Source organism: Rhododendron vialii, chromosome 7a (genome assembly GCF_030253575.1).
Source record: "Rhododendron vialii isolate Sample 1 chromosome 7a, ASM3025357v1".
NCBI classification, from domain to species: domain Eukaryota; kingdom Viridiplantae; phylum Streptophyta; class Magnoliopsida; order Ericales; family Ericaceae; genus Rhododendron; species Rhododendron vialii.
In genome coordinates, this window is record NC_080563.1 from 35,418,664 (window position 1) to 35,441,696 (window position 23,033).

The 23,033-nt window shown below is 37.0% G+C and overlaps 2 protein-coding genes across 5 annotated transcripts; one reads left to right on the top strand and one right to left on the bottom strand.

The window, feature by feature from the left end:
- Nucleotides 1–408: 408 nt before the first annotated feature.
- Nucleotides 409–6,773, top strand: LOC131332127 (2,3-bisphosphoglycerate-dependent phosphoglycerate mutase 1-like). 3 transcript variants are annotated; one of them, XM_058366205.1, is made up of 9 exons: nucleotides 409–624; nucleotides 2,362–2,633; nucleotides 3,104–3,327; nucleotides 3,729–3,847; nucleotides 3,944–4,100; nucleotides 4,337–4,438; nucleotides 4,538–4,657; nucleotides 6,195–6,252; nucleotides 6,341–6,773. In XM_058366205.1, exons 2-8 carry the CDS (start codon nucleotides 2,363–2,365, stop codon nucleotides 6,237–6,239), a joined length of 1,038 nt encoding a protein of 345 aa, XP_058222188.1. In that variant the 5' UTR covers nucleotides 409–624; nucleotide 2,362; the 3' UTR covers nucleotides 6,240–6,252; nucleotides 6,341–6,773. The 3 variants fall into 3 exon arrangements, with proteins under 3 accessions (XP_058222188.1, XP_058222186.1, XP_058222187.1); XM_058366203.1 differs by lacking the exon at nucleotides 409–624 and adding an exon at nucleotides 664–685; XM_058366204.1 differs by lacking the exon at nucleotides 409–624 and adding an exon at nucleotides 1,980–2,082.
- A 1,594-nt stretch (nucleotides 6,774–8,367) lies between these two features.
- LOC131332128 (uncharacterized) lies at nucleotides 8,368–17,267 on the bottom strand. Of its 2 annotated transcripts, none has more exons than XM_058366206.1 (6): nucleotides 17,040–17,267; nucleotides 13,640–13,756; nucleotides 13,351–13,527; nucleotides 11,660–11,758; nucleotides 10,906–11,148; nucleotides 8,368–9,103 (listed from the first exon to the last, which is right to left on the bottom strand). In XM_058366206.1, exons 2-6 carry the CDS (start codon nucleotides 13,712–13,714, stop codon nucleotides 8,678–8,680), a joined length of 1,020 nt encoding a protein of 339 aa, XP_058222189.1. In that variant the 5' UTR covers nucleotides 13,715–13,756; nucleotides 17,040–17,267; the 3' UTR covers nucleotides 8,368–8,677. The 2 variants fall into 2 exon arrangements, with proteins under 2 accessions (XP_058222189.1, XP_058222190.1); XM_058366207.1 differs by having other exon boundaries at nucleotides 13,640–13,768.
- Nucleotides 17,268–23,033: the final 5,766 nt, after the last annotated feature.

Here is a 23,033-nt window from a genome sequence, read left to right on the forward strand (position 1 = left end):
TGCAGCCACTATGGAGCCCATTTCGGATCCCAATATTTAATCTGAATCGTTCATTTTGTTCGTCATGTTGTGTATGTTGTCCACGTAAAAATTTAGTTTGATCAGGCAACGATAATTATTCAATAGGACTCATTTAAATTACAGTTTTGAAAAAAATTCACCTGCAGCAGTTTCGTTTTTGAAGAAAAATGCATTTTGAAAACATAGTTACCAATGTTTGATAAATTTAAATTTTCACGTATACTGCATACTCAACAAGACGAACAAAATGAACGATTTAGATCAAATATTTGGACTCAGAGTGGGCCCCATATTGGGTGCGCGGCACACGTTCTGTGCATAGCTGTGCATAGGTGCACAGCACGCACCCAGAACGCTGCTTGGAGGAGCCCCTTAGACCCATCTCGCAGACAACCCTGTATCTCTCCCTCTCTCTCTGAATTTCGTTGTCAAATACATGTCACGACTGTAATCTCCATCACAATCATAAATACCAGTAGGAGGAATAGTAATCTCGTCAACTTCTCTCGGAATAAAATCGTTTTCCCCCGAGAAGAAGCAAAGCTTGCATTTTGGTCAGGCCCTTGGTTTTTCCGTCAAGCATCAATTCCCCTATAAGCCAAGGTACTGAAATCTCTCTCTCTCTCTCTCTCTCTCTCTCCCTCTCTCTCTCCTATAAGCCAAGGTACTGAAATCTCTCTCTCTCTCTCTCTCTCTCTCTCTCTCTCTCTCTCTCTCTCTCTCTCTCTATATATATATATATATATACATATATATATATATATATCTATAATTGCGTTTGTTTTTATTTTTACTTCACGCATTGAAGATTTTCGTTCTTTAGTCAGTTTATGTAAGTGGGTTTGATTAATCTTGATCAAGTTTATGTAAGTGGGTTTGCTTAATTTTTTTTTTTTTTTATGTTCTTGATCAGGTTATGCAAATGGGTTTGATTAATTTTTTATGTTCTTGACAACTTATTTGATTAGTTTTCTGTCTGATCTTGTGATTATGCATGTGCATTTGTAAGACTTTTTTTGTGGATGTATGCAAGTGTTGGAAACAGAAATGTTAATGGAGTTGGATCTAATTTATGATGTTAAATTTCAATTAAGCTTTTTCTCTCACCATTTTAGGAGTTAGACCTTGTTTGGTTGCCAAGAAAAATGGATGGAAAACAAAGAAGACGTTTTTTGATAACTCAGGTGTCCGGACCAGCTTATATGCACCTCGACTAATCCTGTGTCCAATCTCACCGCAACAAGAAAGACATTGCTAATGTTTTGTTTTTCTAAGTGGTTTCTATGCCGTTACTATAAAAAAAGATTCTCCAAAACATGGAAACCAAGTACAAAGTCCAAACAAGGGGTGAGATAAATTGGTGATAAAAATCCGTTTGAGATATGTCATTGCTCTAGGAGCAAAATTAGTTGATGGGTTGCACTTGATTGCCTGTGAATTGTGATTATTCAACCTCTCTCCTCCTCCTCTTCTAGCAATTTGAGTATTAGACATTGTGGGTTTGATGTGGAAAACATGGTTTTTAGATTCTATTAGGTGGTTGACTTCTACAGTTCTACTACTCGAGTTTTATCTTTGTGGGCATTGAGTTGGGTAGCATTCAATTTTTGAGGGATTACCCATTTCTAGTTATGGAGGCATGAAACCGGAATTATGTGATTATAAGCTCGTTTCATGTACAGTACTTTCAGTTCCTTGCTTTTATTCCTTTCAAACAGTCCAGGAACACAACTGTTTGGAGCCGTTTGGCGTATGCGGGCTCATGTGCATTGAACGGTTTTGGACGCAGTTGTGTCCTAAGTTGTATTTTAAAGTTAGTGTTCCTAGCATTGCTCTATTCCTTTTTCTTTTTGGCATTTTCCCACTTTGCTTTGCCTTTTTTCTTTTGATTATTTCCTTCTTCCTTTCCGGTTTGGAAACTTAACATGTTCATTGTATCTGTGAGCTCACTTTGTGTTGACTATGATTCTTTTTTCTTTAGATTCTTTTTTGAAGCACTGTAGTATTTACCATTGTCTCTTCGCGTGTTCACAAAATAGGCGCTACCCATTTGGCTGATAGGTATGCATCTATAATTATGTAGTCTCTCTTTGATTAGCAAGAGAATGATAGAAAGTGATAGAGAGATTTAACTCTTTCACATGTTTGATTAGCAAGAGAAAAATGAAGAGTGCGTGAGGCGAGAGCATAACAATCTAGATTTAAACTACATCTCTATTTCCAGTAAAAAATACAAGAAAATTTGAATTTATTCTACAGATAGTTATCTACATTTAGATATCAAATCTATCCATCTTTGGCTCTTGATCAACTGACTCTTAGGATTTCATTGATTTTCAGAATGGCTGCTACTGCATTTCAACAAGCCACTGGGACTCTTCTGTCCCATGGATATTTCATCAACTATGGCTTTCGGCGGGAGAATGGAAAACAATCACTACGATTGATTTCAAATGGTTTTAGAGTTGATATCGGGATCTTGAGAACAGGAAGTTATCGCTCTAGTGGGAGGAAGTGTATTGTTGCTCAGGCCTCCTCTTCTCAGTTTTCAGTACTCAACCAAGCTTCATCCCTGTCAAATGACACCACCATTGACTCTTCAAAGAAATCAAGTAACATGAGTTCCATAATTTCACGAAGTGATTTTATTTCTTTGGGAGTAAGGATAACCAAGTTTTTTGAGCCAATGTTACATGGACTTCTCAAAATAGTATCGGTGCCATACACTCGGCACCCAAACAAGGATGTGAGATGTGTGTTTTATACTTTCATTGGACACTTGCTATGTCAGTGTGTTTATTTTTGTGATTGTGTCAGTTTGTTGTGATTATTGTCATGGTTTGAGTTTCTTTTTTGACACAATAGCTGTAGGGAACACAATTTGATCCCACAAAATATATTAAGAATGAAAAACAGGATTCGTCTTGGCTTCAGTTAGAGGTTCAACACCCCCTATATTTGTAACCACACTCGACACCTCCATGTAACATAGGTTTGACTTGCTCTCAAATTCTAACCCTTCTATTTCGTTTTCATGTGTACAGTGAAGTGAGTTCTAATTTTTGCTCTGTTTCCTTTTCAGAGGAAGCGGCACTGATCCTGATTCGCCATGGCGAGTCTTTATGGAACGAAAAGAACTTGTTTACTGGTTGTGTAGATGTCCCCTTAACCACCAAGGGTGTTGAAGAGGCAATTGAAGCTGGTAAGAGAATCAGCAATATACCTATTGACGTTATCCATACTTCTGCACTTATTCGTGCACAGATGACGGCTATGCTTGCCATGACTCAACACCGTCGCAAGAAGGTAACATGTTGAAAAATCTTGTAGGCACCGAAAACTTTTTCCTTTTCTTCTTTTGTGGATATCCCATATCTTGGAAAGGCTCTGTAGGTTATACTTTTGCCTTACGCTATATTCTAGTTGATGCTAAAAATCCATGGTGAAGAAATCAAAATGAAGAAACCGATTTGAGCCCATTTGTATCCTAAACATGCTTACAATCCAGTGGAATTTGTCCCTTGAAACTGGTGAATACCTGTATCTACTGTAGAACTTTTCCTCCCTTTCAGAACCGATTTGGTTTGCATAACTTTATGAGAAATGATAAAACAAAGAGAGAAGAATTCTATGTTTAGATTTTCAATCCCTTAGAAAACACGAACATGTTCCATAGAATCTTTTCACAACTATCAATCTTCCCGCAGGTGCCCATCATTATGCATAATGAAAGCGAACAGGCGAAATCATGGAGTCAAATTTTCAGTGAAGAAACCAACAAGCAATGTATTCCAGTTGTCACAGCTTGGCAATTGAATGAAAGAATGTAATGGTTTCTCTGTTTCTCTTTTGGGGTTACTCCTCTTACCTTCTTTCCAATTATACATTTCCCTGCAGTGACACACACTTTTCTTCTTTTTAGGTATGGTGAACTACAAGGTCTTAACAAGCAGGAAACAGCAGATAGATATGGAAAGGAACAAGTACACGAGTGGCGCCGTAGCTACGACATACCTCCGCCCAATGGCGAGAGTTTGGAAATGTGCGCTCAGAGAGCTGTGGCTTATTTTAAAGAACATGTGAGAATAGTAGCATTATTTGGTTAGTTTTTGTATTTTATTTCTTCTTGTTGTTATCCAAAGAGCACAACAAACTTGTTTGGTCGACTAGTGTGTTTGTTATTATATTAAAAAACTGGTTTGGTAAACTGCTTTTGGGAACAACCATCAAAGAGGGTGTTTTATGGGTTTTGTTATATTGTCTAGCTTTCCTCTTATTCACCCAGCAATTCATATCTCAAACATATCTGTTGCAGATTGAACCCCAACTTCTATCTGGAAAGAATGTAATGATAGCCGCCCATGGGAACTCATTGAGGTCCATCATTATGTACCTCGACAAGTTAACCTCCGAGGAGGTGAGACTTTATTCTTACCACAGTATCAACCCCTCGTATCGGTTTCTGGTTTGTTTATGGCCTGCTGAATTTATTCTTGTTATTTTTTGTTGGTACCAGGTTATTAGCTTGGAACTATCAACTGGAATACCTATGCTTTACATATCACAAGAAGGAAAGTTTATCAGAAGGGGAAGCCCTGCTGGACCTACCGAGGCAGGGGTTTATGCCTACACCAAGGTTTGAAACTTTTCTCCAGGTTGTCTTTTAACTTGCTCTGATTGTGGTAGCCTTCACGTTGGCATTTATTTCTTTTAGATTACTTACATACTCCAAGGCATATGTGCTCTGGTCCATGAAAATCTATGTTACATCTTATCCTCTAAATGAAGTACTCATTTGCGCTTAAGTGAGGGAGTGGGATATGTGTCTGCACGCGTACCCAATTTAGACACTTCAATCCTCTGATTTTTATGAAACTTGCTCTCACATTAACTGAAAAGGAAACATTTTAAACCTTCCATGTGGATGGGAAATGCAATTCACAGTTTCTTGAATGCCATTTAATTTCAAGCGCATTTCTCAATTATTTACAACACCATTGTCGAGAGTGCTATGTATTTTGTAATAGCTATAAGTGTGCCCCCAATTTGTATACCTAACTGTGGACAGATAGCGTAGTAACCTAAGATCTCAGTTTAGAGTTTAGGAAGGTCTGACACTTGCACACGAGCCTGCACGCTTTACTTGTACCCGAGTCCATATAGATAGATGAATATGAGTCTTTCTTTAGTTTTGGGCAATTCCTTGATGGCCCATGGTTTTCGTGAAAAGGATAAAGATGAGAAAGTCATTTGTGAAACTTTTTGAGGTATGTACAGTTGGTGTTTCTGTAATCTGCTTTCTCCTATCATCCTTGACCAGCAAATGCAATTTTCAGATATGTTAAGGTAGAACAACTGTTTGTGTCATAAAGGGTACGTCCAACATTGTTGATAAAGAAGTAATGTGCGGTATAGAAGTGGCTAGCTTTTAGGTTGAGTTCTACCTCAGTAACATAATAGGAGAGCTTTTAGGATGGCAGGGTGTGTGTCCCTGGCCGTAAGGGCACCCCTTAACCAATAGCTAGCATTTGCGATGGAGTACTATCCAATTGCATCTGCTCACGGTCCACTAAATGTCTTTTGAAGTGGCTTAAAATTTACATATAGTGGTAAATGAATTAGGTCTTAGCAATGAGTCATAGATTCAGTTTAAAAAGAAAAATTTCCAGCAAACTTAACAGCTTATGCTGCACCAAAACTAATGTTATGTAGCATAAAATAACCATAAAAGATGTTATTTGGATCTTTTGTGATAAAAAGTTTCTTCAACTATTCTCCTTTTATTTATTTTTACTGAATAATTTTATGAAGGTAAGAAAGAAAATTTTCCAGCGAACTTAACAGCTTACGCTGTACCAAAACTAATGTTCCGTGGCGTAAAATACTCATAAAAGATGTTATTTGAATCTTTTGTGACGAAAAGCTTCTTCTATAACCCTTTCTTTATCCTGAATAATTATCTATAGCTCTGCACAATTCTGCGCAATTACATGTCAAAAGAAAAGAAAGGGAGAAAAGTTCTCTGTTGTCTATTTGCCTGTGGGAGCTAGCTTCCCTCCGCCATTGATGGAAGGAATGTTCTATATGGACAAATATTTGTCCTTATTGCTGTTCTACAGTTCTACTTGATATTTCGGACACCAATCTTTTTTCCTATCTCCAAACAATTGCAGAGATTGGCAAAGTACAGGCAGAAGTTAGATGATATGTTTGAGTGATGGCATCAATCAGGTATGAGAATTAACTGTTTTTCTTCTGCTTCTGCCTTCTGATCTCCCTGCTCATTCTTATTACCCTCCCACCTCTCATGATTTTGCAGGATCATACCTTCTGTTGTATTTCCGATTATCTACATGTCTATCTGTGCCATATTCAGGCCGCATAGCTGCTAACGCAATGGCATGATTCAAAAGTGTTGTGCATTTCACGGTAGTGCTAGAAAGCCGGCAACTGCTCTGTTGTATTGTTCTTTTTGTGTTGTTAATTAAGCCTCATACCGGTTCTTCTAAGAAGAGATAAGAGTGTCATTTAGATTTAGTGTGTCGAATTCCTGTGAATTCAATAGGGCTGAAGTTTGCGGTTTGCACATCTTTGGCCCAAGTATTGTAGGGTAGGTGATGGCAATATGTTATAGTGGGGCAATAAGCAAGGTATATTCTGCACCAGCTACCAAACTTGGTTCAAAACTTAAAATGTATTGTAAAAGACAGAGTGGTTTGAATGCGTTGAGGAAATTGAATTTGTCGATACTACTTCGTGGCCATCTGGTCGGATATTTGCTTGACTACGGCCACATGAATACATTTGTCGATAGAAACCCTCCGTAGAAAGTGCATATCAGGCCCTGTTGTGCCCCAAATATGGGTCTCATCTCGGTCTAAAAAAGTTTTAGTTCAAAAAAATAAATCTCGGACTAGAAAAAGTGACACAGGAACCGTTCATTTTGTCATGTTCATCGAGTTATGCATCATTGGTAGCGCCATGAGCGAAAGTTTGAACGAATCACATCGATGGGACGCTTGACATCTGCTCGTCAAGTTTCTGTGCCTATAGATGATCGATTCATTTGAATAATCAAGCTCGAGCTCAGCTCATTTGATATAATAATCAAGCTCGAGCTCAGCTCATTTATATCAAGGCTTTCAAGCTCGGTTTGTTTACTAAATAAGTTCCTATAAACAAGCCGAGCCGAGATATAACTGGCTCGAGCTTGGTTTGTTAATAAACGAGCTTAAAACTCGAGCTCTAACGTGCAGCTTGTATTCGTTTGCAGTCAAGCACCAATGTGAGGTAAAAAGTAGTACTCCCTCTGTCCCTTTTTAAGTGTCCTGCTTCGTAACTCCAATTTATTAAAACATCATCATTATACCTTTTACATCAACTTTTTCATCTACTTTTCTTACTTATCCATCATCATTACATTTTTACTTACTAACTTTTCAAAATGGAATTTACTTTTAGGGACAAAATAAGCAATGCACCAACTTTTACCCACTAACTTTACAAAATAGACACTTATTAAGGGACAACCCAAAATAGAATACTAGACTCTAAAAAAGGGACGGAGGGAGTATAATTTTCCTTTGAAAGTATTGAAGTACACTACCATGAAATCAAGAAAGCTAAGCCAACCAAGCATGAGAATGGAAGACGTGAATCTTCCATCAGTTCGCTTCAAATCCATCGCAAATGGTTTGGCTTAGCGGGTACGTGGTTCGGCTCAACCCCACAGCCCTCCAAATAAGAATCAGATAACGAAAAACATTAAACGAAGCGGGTAAAAAGAACCGGCTAATAACAAACACAGTCATGCTACTTGCACATACACTTTTGCACATATCTTGCACATACACTTTTATGGGGCCCACCTCGGGTCCCACCAATATGATCCGAACCGCTCATTATTTTTAAAATAATTTTTTAAGAGTTCCTGTAAAAAATCAACTCGATAGGAGATAGTAAGGGCTTTTTCAGAAATCATAAGGTGAAACAATCTGATTCGCACTGCGATTTCTGAAAAAGCCTTTACCGATATCCTATCGAGTTGATTTTTTACAGAAACTCTTAAAACATTATTTTAAAAATAATGAGCGGTTCGGATCATATTGGTGAGACCCGATGTGGGTCCCATAAAAGTGTATGTGCAAAATATGTGTGCAAATGTATGTGTCCTTAGCATTTTTGTAACACAACAAAAAAGGTTTGGACCTAGCAGTATCGGACGCGCCTGCAATTACCCTAATCCGAGTGAAATTCAAAACAACTCACATCAGTAAAAAAGAAATATCCCTTCTGCTATAACGCCATTTTAACATGGTAAAAGTACAAGTATAGAACCTTTCAACATGAAAGCGAAACTTACTGCCCTTTTTATTGCCCAGAAAACAAGAGTTCAGAATGTCAATGAACAATGGAAATGGGATCTTGCAATTTCGACTCCACTACCAGTCAGCAAGACTAAATCATACAGGTCGCAGTTCAATGAGTTCATTTAGAAATGGAATCAGGTCTTCGACGATCCAATATTTGCGAGCAAGTGTATAGACTCATACTTTGGTGACTCCCAAGTGTCCGGGAAGCGTTATTAGCTCTTCTGGAGAGCGTGAGTTGACTGAATTTTGACATTTTCAGTACGTGGTTTGTTGTAGCTTGTAATCTATACAACTTTAACTTCGGCAACGGCAATGCTGCTAATACTAGTTTTCGCGGCCAGATTATCATCTGGGTAGTTTTCCTCCGCATCACCTTCATAAGATGAAGATTTTTCCACTTTCTCATTTGATCCATCTGAATCCAACTCGAGCTTTGCGGGGTCCAAAGAAGCGGCAGTTGTGACGGATGGTTGATGGGAGACTTCGGAAGCATTCCCTGTCACCCAAAATAATGGCATCTTCTTATCATCTTCTCTCATCCTCTCGGCATACTTATTGATGTCGAAATCTGCTTTATTTTTACCGCCAAAGGTAGACTCGAGCTGGTCCATGTCGAATAGGTTGTCCATTATTTTCAGGGTTTTAGGATCATCTGAGTAAACAAATTTTACTTTGTCGGCAGTCTTGGGTTCTAAAAAAGGTTTTACCACCTGCAATCATAACAATCATCGAAAGTTGAAAGCAAGCCAATAAAAAAGCTCCGAGAAGAAATAAAATCTTCGATTTCTACACAAACCAATTTCTGTCATTAGGGACAGAGAATTAGCAACAAAGTAAGATGATTTGATAGTACTCATCGTATCATATTCTTATTGGAAGCATTTTGTCATGAACAGTTTCCAAACCGAATTGTATGCAACCAGCTATCGTAATCATATTGATAAAGTCATTCTCCAAGCTTCAAAAACCCTCCAAATTTCTTCTGTAAAGAATATTAGATCATATGATTGATTTGACTTCCCCAAGTGTGAGGGAAAATTTCCGAGATGTTACTGAACACGACAGAGTTTTATCTTTTGATAACAAGAAAACCCATCCGCAGAGTAGAGCGGAGGTTTTCTAGGATGCGATTGTCATGGATTCCCCTCTTAAAAACTGCCAAGTGCCAATAGATGGTTAATATGGGTTTAAAAATTTCATTGATACATCTATTTTGTCTGTTTCACTTAAAACTAAATACTCTACGTTTTCTAGTTATATGTGTTCAAAGCACAGACTGAAATTTACCAGAAATGCAAAATCCCTATATTATTATATAGAGCATAAATTATCTACAATGTTCCGAACTTCCTATTTCACAGTAGCACATTCCCTCTCTATTTCGAACATTATCAACTTGCAATATCAATTCTAGGACTACAAGATGTCCGATCAACTGTCAGTCTAATATGTTTGCTTTCATTTAAGGGTGGCAAATTGAACCCATACCCATTAAGAAACCCAAACCCACCTATTAAAAAATAAACCCAACCCAACCCATTTATTAGTTGGGTTAGAATGGGTTCAAACCCATTTATTATTGGGTCTTAATTGGGTCTCATTTTGGTTAACTTAAATGCCCAATGGGTCATAAACATTACCCATCAAAAAATCATCAAACTTAGAGCAAACTTCTGATCCCTAACAAAAAGTCCGTCCGTCACACAGTACACGCGTCCAAAACAGCACAGGTGGTAACCCCTGAGCTATTCCGAATTTCCTATAAAATGGGAAGGCATCAGGTAGGACAAATACACACTCTCTCTCTCATCACTTTTTCCCTACGAGGAATTCTTTTAGTTTTTTTTTCTTTATTAAAAAAAAATCCTACTCCGTATTTGTTAATTTGATCGAAACTAATAAATTTTTTAAAAAAGACAGATAAGTAAAAAAAGTTTGTCTTTATTCAAAAAATTGAGTTTCAATAAAAAAAAATTTCCTTTTCTAATTTCTCTCGTTGAGACGAATCAATAAGTCACAAAAGTTTGACGTAAAACAAACAAATGCAAAAAAAATTTGAATAAGAACAAAAAAATAAGTCACTCAATCTTTTCGTGTGCTTTATAAAATTATTATTGGTATATCTGAATTTCACATTTTTATCTAAGATAAACAAAAAAGAACAAAACAAAAAAAAAAGTAAAGTAAAACTGTAATTGGGTTAGTGGGCGGGGCGGGTTTGATTTTAAATAAATGAGTCGGGTCGGGTATGAGTAATTGAACTCATAATTAATGGGTCTAAATGGGTCAATAACCCATTAAAGACCCAACCCACTTACAACTTACCCAATTTAACCCAAACCCGCCCATTTGACACCCCTACTTTCATTCCACAGTCCATTTGTATTTGTTTTTCATTTAGTCCATTTTGCACTAGGTATTATGGAACACATATTATTATCATATATCATATATCAAAAGATCATATGGTACAGCAGTAAGAGAAAACCCGAAAAAGCCAATAGGGGTGTACCGTCCAGAATGGTTCGAAGAACTTGGGCGGGTTATATAATATCGCAACACCCAGCCTCTCAGGATAGTGTTCTTGCAAAACATGAGCTGTTTCCCGTGTTGCCTTGATTGAGAAATTTGACAAGCTGCAACCCTTGAAGTCAATCAGCCAGTCCATCTCTTCCTGGTGTCGTGGCAGATTAATAACAGCATTCTCCATGCAATACACCAAGTACCTAATTTGTCCTTTTACTGACTTGGAGTTCTGCAGTCAAACTCAAACTTAATAAGAGGCATAGTAGTTATCTTTTTAAGAACATGAATCTTAAAAAACAGCAGTAGATCACCTCTATTAGAAACGAATGCAGAATATGCATTGATATCTCCCTTAGAGTAGCAGCCTGATTGATATAATCTTACTACTTTTGGACTTCAAAGGCCATGTTTAATTGGTAGGACTAATATTGACGAGAAATGCAATCCCATAAGTAATCTCAAGGACTAATGCCACCTCCCCCAAGTGTTTTATATCACATATTATTATGTCGGATTAGTATCCCAGTTAGTATGTAAGTTGTATCCGAACGACAGAAATGCGACTCCCACAGATTATAGTCTATCCCATGTCTTATCCAACTAATCAAAGAAATGCAAAAGGCCATTTATCGAAAAATTTGCTGAGGATCAAAGGACAATTTCGTCATTCAAGCTAACTAACAAGTTAGGTGCAATATAACTTATGCACACATAAACAGGAGCAACTATCAGATGAAAACCTGGCAACCAGGTCTCATGACGAGAACTGTTCTCCCATGCTTGTCTGCATAATTTGACCTGTAAATTTTTCCTGTTTCTGCCTCAGAAGCAATCTCATCCTACAAAATAAGAGAGTACCAAAGTATCTTAAATACAGAAAGGTATCTTGAGCATGTCAATGCAAGAGGGAGTTATAGAAACAAAAATGTTTAAAAAACAGGTAATTGTGCCAATATAAATGTTTTTTGGCATATATAATAGTTAAATTTCTTGAATGTCTATCACTTTCAAGAAGTAAATTCAATTTTGTTTACCAACTCCTATCATACCACAATTTATGCCATGTGGCATGTCTCACTCTAGATCCCGATCCTCATACAGGTATGATCTAAGTCACACAGAGCGGGTGCGAGTGCGAGTACGAGAGCGCGAAAGTGTCATTCTTAAAATTCATGAGAGTGAGAGCGTGTATAGTATATAAATTCAATAATATCATACACTTAAATATTTCAGTACATAAAAAGTTTTGGGGTTCATATAAGTAATAGGGAGAAGACAAAATTCACGACTTTCTCGTTGTCCAGACTGAACTGGCAGAACAGAATTGAGATCCAGATGATCCATAAGAACATGTATTTTTCAATCAATTCTCTACTTCAATAGGCTCTCTCGCTCTTTTGGTATTTGCCTTACAAAGTTCAGCTTGTAGATTTTAAGATTTCAATTCATGATTTTTGTGATAGTTTACGTACTTTTTCAGTGTATGTAATGCAAAAATAATATATTACGCATTTTTCTGGTTAGTTACGCAAGGGTGTAACTTGGAAGTATATGGTACAAATAGTTTTGGAGGATTATCCGCATATCTTTGGTACCTGGTATGCCTGTTTTTTGTGTATGGTATGCATATTTGGCTCACTAGCTATGCAATTTTATGGTATTAGTACCGCTTCTTTTTTTTTTTTGGACGAAGTTACGAAGAGGGCGAATTTTGTAAACTCCAAAATAGTTACTCAATTTTTGGTTAGTTATGTTTTTTTATATTGGTTACGCAATTTATCAATGTTACTTGCATATTTTTTTGGTAACCAAAATATTTGCCACCAAAGTTTTTTATCCATATGTATGAAGTAGGTGACCTGTAACCATATTAGTAAAGAAACAACTTAGTTCAGTGGTCCAAGGCTTGGTTGGTGGGGATTTACTCTCTTTGGTTATTTTTTTGTAGTTGTTCGGGTTCCTGCTGAATGTAGCGCACTGAGACTACATACATGTGTTGCCAGGATTGGACCAAGTCGCCAATCCGCTAAAGCCAGAAAATGTATTTGCGAACTCCCAAACACCAGTCTGCAAATTACGTCCTTATTCGAGCTTCATAAGTTCGACAATTCGCGCAGCAGGCGTACTGTGTGACTAAAGGTACGATCCACGTTCTATGAACTGCAGGTCTAGGGCACATTGAGATTGAGTACTTCCAGACCTAACTTTTGCCAGCTGGGCCATCTCAAACCGGACCATAAATGTTTTACACAAGTACCAATAGGAGGAGATAAGCCTAGAAGGCTAGAACTACAACCAGAATAATAGCCCTAGTCACAGGAAGTAACAGTGCATGCCCAGTGTAGCAGGAGCCAAATGCAGGATAAAGGATTCATGGATCAGGATTTAAAGTTACAGGGAACAAAAGTCAAACAGTGAAGTAGATGGTTACCCATCTAATCGCCTCTGGCTTGTATTCCGATCTCCATCTCAACGTTTCTTTTATCATTTTGGTTGCTTTCTTTACATTCCAGTTCCGCGCCCTTAAGTACCTAGAGATTGTTGCATCAGAACAATAAATTGACAGCTTCTCGGGCAATGGCCCGAGCAATCTTCTGATCTCATTAATCTGCAGAATTGAAGAATTTCAAGCTGAATAAGATTTCTTTTTTCATCAGATAATAACATTTTTGCATTGTGAAAGTGGAGCAGCATATAGAAGCATATAATATCTTTTACACCTTTTCCTGCTGTCCTTCGGACATCAAAGGGTTGTCACAGCCATTTGAAGTGGATACCTTTGAATCTGCACTCATAGTTTGGAAAGAAGTCTTCTGAAGGGTGACACGCTTGGTAGTCTGAAGAAAGTACTATCCAATCAAACTAATGAATAAGCAGATAAAACTAAAAAGTACCATACCCCTCTAAGATGAAGGCATATCTATACCTACACCCATGAAGAGAAGAATGAAGATGACGCACACCACGTTTCATAGTGTTCACGAAACACTTTTGACTGCGTATATTGTGGTGAAAAAAAATCTAGATTCGTCGTACAATCTCAGGATTGCAACATGGGCCTATGACAAATTCTGCTTTCATTCTTCCTCTAGACGAGGTGACCCAGTTCAATCGCGTTGTTAACCGAAAGAGGTAGAAAAAAAGTAAATAAACAATGAAAAATATGATAAGAGTTCGCAAAAGAGGTCAAAAAACCTTTTGGAAGAACGGAATATGGCCGTTAACTTAAGAACAAAGGAAAAAGCAAATGTTCTAAAATAGCTCAAGCTTTGAAGTGGGTTGATGCTTTGGTTGTTAAAAGTTCAACATCTTGACAAAAACCAACACATCTTGGCGGTCTTGCATTCAATGCTTACCACCTCCTTTAGTCCCTTATGGCAATCAAACACAATTACTTATTAACTGTGTTAGATAGACCCTTCTAACCTAAATGTAATGTACCAGTGTTCGACACTCAACGCTTGGGTAAGGGATGCGTGTGTGACATTTTGATTAGCAATTCACCTAGAAAGCATTTCTGGAAATCCGAGTTCAGCAATTAAGCTATGCAGCAAAAAGAGGGAAAAAAAGGTATCCTAACAGGCATGAAATGCTCTATGACACCTTGGAAGCACCATTTACCGTGAAAAATATATTGAGAACCTTAAAAACGTGAAGAATTTTATCATGATCCCGTGATCTTGATATGAGAGTTAGATTAATCCTACATGACACGTATCCGCACCCAACGATCGTACCCGCTCATTTAACTTAGCTCATGAGCAGAACACATTTGTGTTGAACTTTGACCTGCAAGGGGCCACAAGGGAGGAGGATTGCTGAGACAAAGTAAGTTACACCTCTCTTTAAAAACTTTAAGAAGATATTGACATTCCGACGTGCCACAAATATTGTATGTGGGCGTAGAATTAGTGAAACAACCGCGTGCGCACTCATTGAGGCAATTGGAACCCTTCGCGCCAATAGCAGAAGTATAATTTTACAATTTCCACCCTATCCAATTGGGCTGGTGGTTTTACTACCACAAAATCTGTTGCTGATTCAACTTTAACTCTCGCGTGAATATTTATCATTTGAATCATTTTATGTCTTTTCGTTCTTTGTCCGTTTTTATCTTGCAACTTCCCAAACTTCTGTAGTTCCAAAGTAAATCAAACAACATCCTTACAGAAATGTGGTCATCCACAACAGGGTTCATGTTCTCAACAACTAGAATTCAAGTTCCCCAAAACAAGATGCTTTCTTTCAACTGATCATGCTTTTGGAAATCCAAGATGCAAAACTCATAAAGATGCATGCAAGGTAACTCCTAAGCCTGTCTTAATTCTGTAAGCGTTCAAAGAAAATTGAATAGCTAAATGAAGAAGAGGAGGTTAATATAACGACGTTGTTGCATAAACACAAGCCACTCATGCACAGCCACTCCAATTATAAAGCAAGTATAAGGACTGAAGATCAATCTAATTGTGGAGACTGGAGAACTCATCGAATTTCCCAGTTTTACTAATGGATTTGGATTTTTTTGCCCACGGAAAGCAAAAAACAAATGAATAAGGTCCGAAATTTCTCGTCCGATGTCTTCATGGAAGCCAAATATAGCATAGAGGTGAGTCTTTAAGGACATTGAGATGCTACATTAAAATCCACCCTCCACAGTCAAAGTTGAATCAATACCCAATAACTACAAACTAAGTTGTGACATTACTCACACTTGTCACAAAAGACAAGAAAAAATGTACTGGCCCGAAAAATAAGGTCCGAAGAGGCCTGTAGTGCCCTGAGCCATCAATGGCTCAGTCACCTGGGTAATGCTGAATCAGTGGGCCATACAGGCATTTGACTCAGATCCTCCTATTCAGATCGGGTGCCCAGCATCCCATCTTCGTTACACAGGCATCATATCTGAATGGCTTGAACTAACCGAGTCCGACCCAGATCCGTTCGGTATGACCTGCGTGATTTTTGGAAGGCAGCTTGCCCATGCGCAGTGCAGTGGTTCACTTAACCGTCTTGCCCCTTACATCACAACTCACGAGTGACGTCAGCCAAAGCGATTACAGTGGGTGCCGAGTACGTGCATCCTTGGAAGGCAAGTATTGGAGCTCTATATAACGTACAATGATAAACCCAAAGAAGTACGCCGTTCACTTCTGAACCCTTTGTTGCATCTCCTCCTCCTCCAATCACTTAACCATCGGAGTGCCTCCCGGTCACCTCCGACCAGTTAGGCACTAACAGTGGGTGTTCTTTGAGCACATCAGGGCGAGCAACACTTCCTGAGCCCATATCCGATCAGAGCTACACCAGAGTGTTCACTGTTGTTTTGACTCACCACAAAAAAAAGTAGCCAAATGAATCCTTCCATTAACTTGCCCCATTGGATTGGGTCCAAGCTTAACCCAAGGGTTTGGTCAGTTACTTAAGTTTTTTTCCTTCATGCGTAGGTCAAGAAATTCCATATACCGAGAACCCAAATTAGACGAGACTACAGCTTTTTTCTCTCAAATATTCAACTGACCAATTAATTCTTTGTGCCATATAATTTATTTTTATTCTGTTGACAAATAAGCAAGTTTTGCTCCCTCCTAGGTCTCAGGTAAACTTGCTAGATGCTATCAACTATTGTGGGTCGAGTCTATACACGGCTTTAATTGGGCCTCTGCTTATGGAGGTCAGATTGGCCCCAGGATTAGGATTATTCGAGGGCAGGCCCCAGGATTAGGATTATTCGAGGTGCCCGTAAATTGGTCCAAATAATTGATTTACAAAATAAATAAATAAACCAACACTTTATTTTTTTTATCGGCTACTCCCCAACACTTGCATTATACGTATACCAAATTCGAAGTAAACATGTATGCATAAGGCCAGACGATCAAGACTACCACAAGACATAAATGAATCATCAACCACCACAAAATCCTAAGTTTCGCAATTAGTTCACTTGGGCCCTATTCACCAACAAATTATGTTCATGCAAGCACACTCAAACCGGAATCCCGCAAATGGGTTTCCACAAGGGCACAATGTCCCGCTAAAAATGCCGATCAAAAAACAAAAAATCCCGCCAAAAATTGTCAATCAAACAACTCACAGAGAGAGAGAGAGAGAGAAGCTGACCTGATTTTGTGGCTCAGAAGAAGAAGAAGAAGGACGAGGATTGTGGAGATCTCAGAGGCCTAAAACCACGATAATCGGGTCAACCCCATGAGGAAAGTAAGCCATTGGAGATGGGTTTAGTCTTTGTTTTCATCGGAGGCCAAAAAAAATAAAGAAAAAGGATTTTCATAATCTGCGGTGGCGCAAAGACATGTGGAAGAGCCAAACGGAGCCTTGTGTTACGTGTTGTGATGATGCTTGTTTTCTGGGACAAGGATAAAACAATAACAATAACAATTGGGAAATTATATTAGCACTCTTAAAATTAATGCAAGCATTCTAACATCAGTATAATACCAAGGCCATTTTTTTTGTTTTTTGGAATGTATGCATCAATTTTTGAAGTACCAATATCATTTCTTTTCTCTAACAATAACAACAAATACTACTGCTACACACGAACACTTCAACACACTCACTCATGATAGGAGTGGGCCCACATACATTGAAGGTGCCTATTTTGGGCGGAATCTACCCCTATTGTAAATGATTGTGTATTTGTATGTGATTATATATTTATTGTACTAATAATCTATGACATAATATTTCACCGCAACACTAACTTTCGTGGCACTACATGATTGGTATAAAAAAAAAAATCACCTCGAAATTGTTTAGCAACCCAATAATGCTACATTCACAACAATTTAAACATAATACCATCCACAACCAACCCACCCACCCACCCCCCCAACCCAAACATATGAAGTCCACACACACACTAGTAAATTGTTGTGGACCTAGACTTTTAGTTTGTAACCACCAATCATACAGCGTCACGCCAACGGATGTGGGTGGTGTTGTGGTGGAGTCTTATGGGTTAAAGTAGTCTTGGGGAGGGGAAATTGAATACGTACTCCATAAAACAGTGAGAGAGAATCACAGAATAAAGTAATGATTGGTTTTGGACATTTGGATCAAATTGGATTGGTTAACTGAACTTGCAATGTTCTGACTACTTCTGACTAGTCAACAAATGATGAAATTGCCTGTTAAGGCGTTTTTAATGATAAAAAATTATTAAAAAAAGAAAGAAAAGACAAATGATGAAATTATGGAATATTTCACCAACACCTCCTGAGATTTTCATTTATGTACAAATTTTCCCTTCATAAGTTAGTTGATCGTTAGGTTTACTAACAAATTCATATATGAATCTCCACTCCCTGAGGTTCGCATAATCATTTCAATTACCCCATCTGTTAGTTGATCGATAGGTTTTAACAAATTCATACCTAAAGTTTATGAAATAGTAGCAAATTTGGCCCTCAATAACCTTATTATGGTCTCTTTCTTATTTTTCTTTCATCTATCCTGACATCAGTTTTGTTGTAGTCGTTAACGAATCATAATTTCTTAATGACCTTAGTAGTCCTTCATTATTTCATATATCGATAAAATTAGCAAAATTAATCTTTACATTTTTGCTCATGTACGTTTAGATAAACTCTAAAGCGTGATTTTTTATTTTTTATTTTACCTCTTATGAAATATAATTTTGTATAACCTTGATATCTTAGCAAATTGTTTTTATTCGTTCACTAATTGCATATATGAACTTTTACCCATATTTTTTGGTATATATATGTTTAGAGAATTTGTTGCTTTAACTCTTCAATTTTTGGTGAAATATTGGATCAAGAATTTTGTTAACAAATTATAGCTGAGTTTTTCTACGGGGCTAAAAGGGCTTTATTTCTCTTTGTATTTTGTGAAGGAAAATAAGCCCATGTAGTCTCTTCCCCACAAGAAAACTAGGCCTAAATTACATGTATATTAGAACGGAACAAAATCTGGGAATTACATTTCAAAGCAATTTAATTTGGTCAAAACATGCTATTTTTATCAATTTACAATTGAGTTGCATTCCCCTCCAATATAATTTGAAGCTTAAACCATCACATTTATACTTTAAAAAAATCGCTAGAGGTAAAAAAAAAAAAATCACTAGAGCTAATAAAACATACTTCAAAATAGCTTCGAATGCACATGGACAAAAAAATTAATATTTATTATTCTAATTTATAGATTGTGGTAATTTAACAATGATAACTTAAAACGATAATGTAATGAATACTAGATTCGTAATCACTGACTATAGTAAAATTGATGTTGAGAAGCATGAAAGAGAAGGATGGAGGAGCAAAGTAGTAGTAGTATTTTTATTTTGTTTTGAACAACAACAAAAGGTTGTTAAGGGTACATTTGCTATTATATAAGTTTTAGGGATGAATTTGCTAATTGTACCTAGAAGGAGAGTGATCTGTATGCAATGCAAACCTCACGGGGTATCAGTGAAATTTACCATTGTTATTCTTCTTTTAGTAATGCAAGCTGTCACATGCACGCCGGATCAAAATAAAAATATTTCAATCATTCTGCCTCCACACCCACTTACACACCCAATTACACACTCACACTCATAATAGGGGTGAAGCCCGCACACACTACACATTCAGTGTGTGTGGGACCCACTCCTATTGTGAGTATGGATGTGTAAGTGGATGTGTAGATGGGTGTGGAGTTAGAATTTTTCAAAAATATTTTCACATGTCAAATTGTGCACACCTTGTATTAATTAGAACCGTTTCACACGTTTTCGCATTGAATGAGTTTGGTTCAAGAGTTATTGGTAGGAGGAATTGTTCTTCTCTTTATGTCCACCTGCTATGTTTTGAAAGTGTGGAAAAAAAAAAATTAACGAAGTCTAGAAAGAGAGAGAAGAAAGACGAAAGTCAGAAAGGTATATTTTACATTTTTTTTCATACGTGGAAAATATTGGTATGGGGATTTTAGGGTCAAATGGATTTGAACACCAGACTTTGAACAAGAAGCTAGATATTTTGAAGGCGTGTATTGACCATTTAGTAGTATATTTTAGTAGTAAGAGTTGTCTTACCATCTTAGAAAAGAAAAGAGTTGTCTTACCAAAATAAAATGTACATAAATCAAAGTTCATCAATTTCTTATATTGTGATCTGATATATTACGACTACTTGCGTGAAGACGTGCATAAACCAGTCTGAACACTTAAGTTATTGAAGAAAAAGTTGCAATATTGCTCGAACCATACTACCTAAAAGATTAATGAAAATACTCTTAACGGTTATCCTCTCATCTAATGTAAATGCGACGTCACCCACAAGAATCTCACTTGATGGTTTGAATTGTTCATTTGTTAACCTATATAGGTTAAACATCCATGCAAAAACTTAACTTGATCAAATATTGGTAAGAGCTTGATCCAATCATGTTGGTTATAAAGGCAATAAAACAAAAACGTCAATTTCTCTTGTGATAATTATGTTTTGTTCCGATGGATATCAATGTACGTTTGACTAATCAGAAATTTTATACTGATGATTGAAGCCTCAAGCCTAAAAAATAAGCGGCTCATATCATCAAGTGCGATCACAATAGATTTCACTTTACGTTACATAAGTATCACTGAGAGAATTATTAGAATTCAGAGTCCTAAAATTATGCGAAATGATCGATTGACCAATTGGAATAACTAATTAACAGATATCTCTAACCATGTCTAATGTGCTATATACATAAGAACAAAAGAATCTCTCTCTCTCTCTCTCTCTCTCTCTCTCTCTCTCTCTCTCTCTCTCTCTCTCTCTCTCTCTCTCTCTCTCTCTCTCCCCTAAACTCACACGCATGGACAACTAGCTTATTAGTTAAATACTCCACGTTTGATTGATTGTTGTTGCCACTTTTTAGCCTGGCCTAAGCTAACAGCTTGGTGATAGATTGCTATCACAATATCTCCTATAACTTTTTTAGTTGAATACGTATAATTTTTTTAAATATTTTTTATGTTAATTAAATAAATATATTTGATGAATATTCCTATAAACTAAGATAAAGTTATAACTGTGTAGCTATACAAGTTGTTGAATAGTAATTTATTACAAAATGAATGTCGAGATTATCTAGCTCTATAGAATTGAAGCACTTTTTGCTTATTTGTCAACCACATTTGCATAGTTTTAAATAAGCAAAAAAATTTACAAAGTAAAAACTTACCATATTTTTTATTTTTCTAGTCTCTTATAACTAAAAATGTAACTGATTTTGCATAAGTACTACTTCCAAATTCTATTCATCAAAATTTTTAAACAAATAAGATCGATATAATTTCACAAATACTGACAAAATAACATAAATTAATGCAAAAAAAGCAATGCTACGCACACATGATGGAACCAGGTTTGCCCAATAAAGTAAAGGGAAACTTAAAAATTCATCCTCAAATCTCATACAACTTAAGTATTCATCATTCACTTTTTGAACAGTTATGTTTTCATCCCTGTTTATTTTTTAATATCAAAAATGCCCATAATATATATATATATATATATATATAATCCTCCCGTCCCGTCCCATGATTTCCGTTCAAACCCGAAAATTTTGGATCCCAAGATTATCACCTAACAAATCCCATAAATTGTGGGAAAATCATTAAACAACATCCCCCACCCCCCAAATCCCATTTCCATATTTTCAGGTTTTGGAGAGACCGGCCTCTCCGACCGCCACGCTCCTTGACACCGTCGACCGCCGCCGTCGCATGTCCGCTTGAGCACAGAGTTCCAGTGATTTTTGATCACGTTGTTCGATCGGCCGTTGTGGAACCTAGCGATGGTGGCCCACTTGTTGCTGAACCGGGAGTGGATCGGTGCTCCACCTCCTCCGCCATGAACAAGATCAACTAGCCATCCTCCATTCTCCATCCTCTGTTGTTCCCATCTTCCGTTTTCCCCGTCATCCACCTCACCAAACCTGACCGGCTTCGTCAACCCATGGTTGGTTTGATGGATTGACGCAGAAGATGATGGGTTTGCCAAGATCGAACTCAACGGTAACGTCAAACGTCCGAACTCGATCTCGATGGCCATAGTCCAAACTCGATTGCAATGACGAAGACGGCAACAAAGACGGAGTCCATGATTTGCACGATCTCAGAGCATCCACGATCTCCACATCCTTGTGGGTTTCTGATTGGTATTGTCAATGTTGAATTCCTTTCCTTGGAAATTAAATAGGAATTACTTTTCCTTGTAACAAGATGGATTTTTTTGGAAGTTGCTGTTGAAATTGACATGGTAATTTAACCATGAAGCGATGATCACAATAATCTGTTTTGATGGTAATTTAACCATATTTGAACCGTTTACCATGAAATATTTGTTCAAATCATGAGATATTTATCGTGTTCACATTATAATTGTCATGGTAATTTAACTATGTAATGTCATAGTAATTTAACCATTTAACCATGTAATGGTTTGAGTATGTCATGTTATTTCTTTTTTTTATGGTAATTTAGCCATGTTCTGTGTAATAAGATCGATGAAAAATATGAATTTTTGTTGTTTGGTTAGCCAACTCGAAGAATGAAGAAAACATGTGAAGATGTGGTCAACTTATCATGTCATATTCCTAATTAAATTGATTTCTCAAAAACATTCCATGATAAAAAAAAATAAAAGTATCAATCATTAAATTTACCAAATTCCACTGAATTAGGAAAGTAATTCAATTCAATCCCACTAAATTAGGAAAGCAATATAATATAATATAATATATGTATATCATAGGAAAAAGGGTAAGAAAGGTAATTCACACACTAAGAGAATGAAAATATAAGCATGAAAAAAAGGGCGGGATGAATTCTTACATTGCATAGAAAAAGAGGATGGATATTTAAATATTCCTTAAGTAAAACTTATTTTCGGTTTTTTTACCCTAAAACTTGAAATCAATCAATTATATTGAAACCCTATGAAAGTGCAGAAAATAGAAAGTAATTCTCATTAGGTCTCTTTTAATTAATGAAACACTGAAACCTTATAAAAGTGCCTAAAACCCTAAATCCTAAAAGTGCTTAACCCCTAGGGCACCCTATAAAAGTGTCTAAACTCTAGGGTACCCTATAAAAATGCC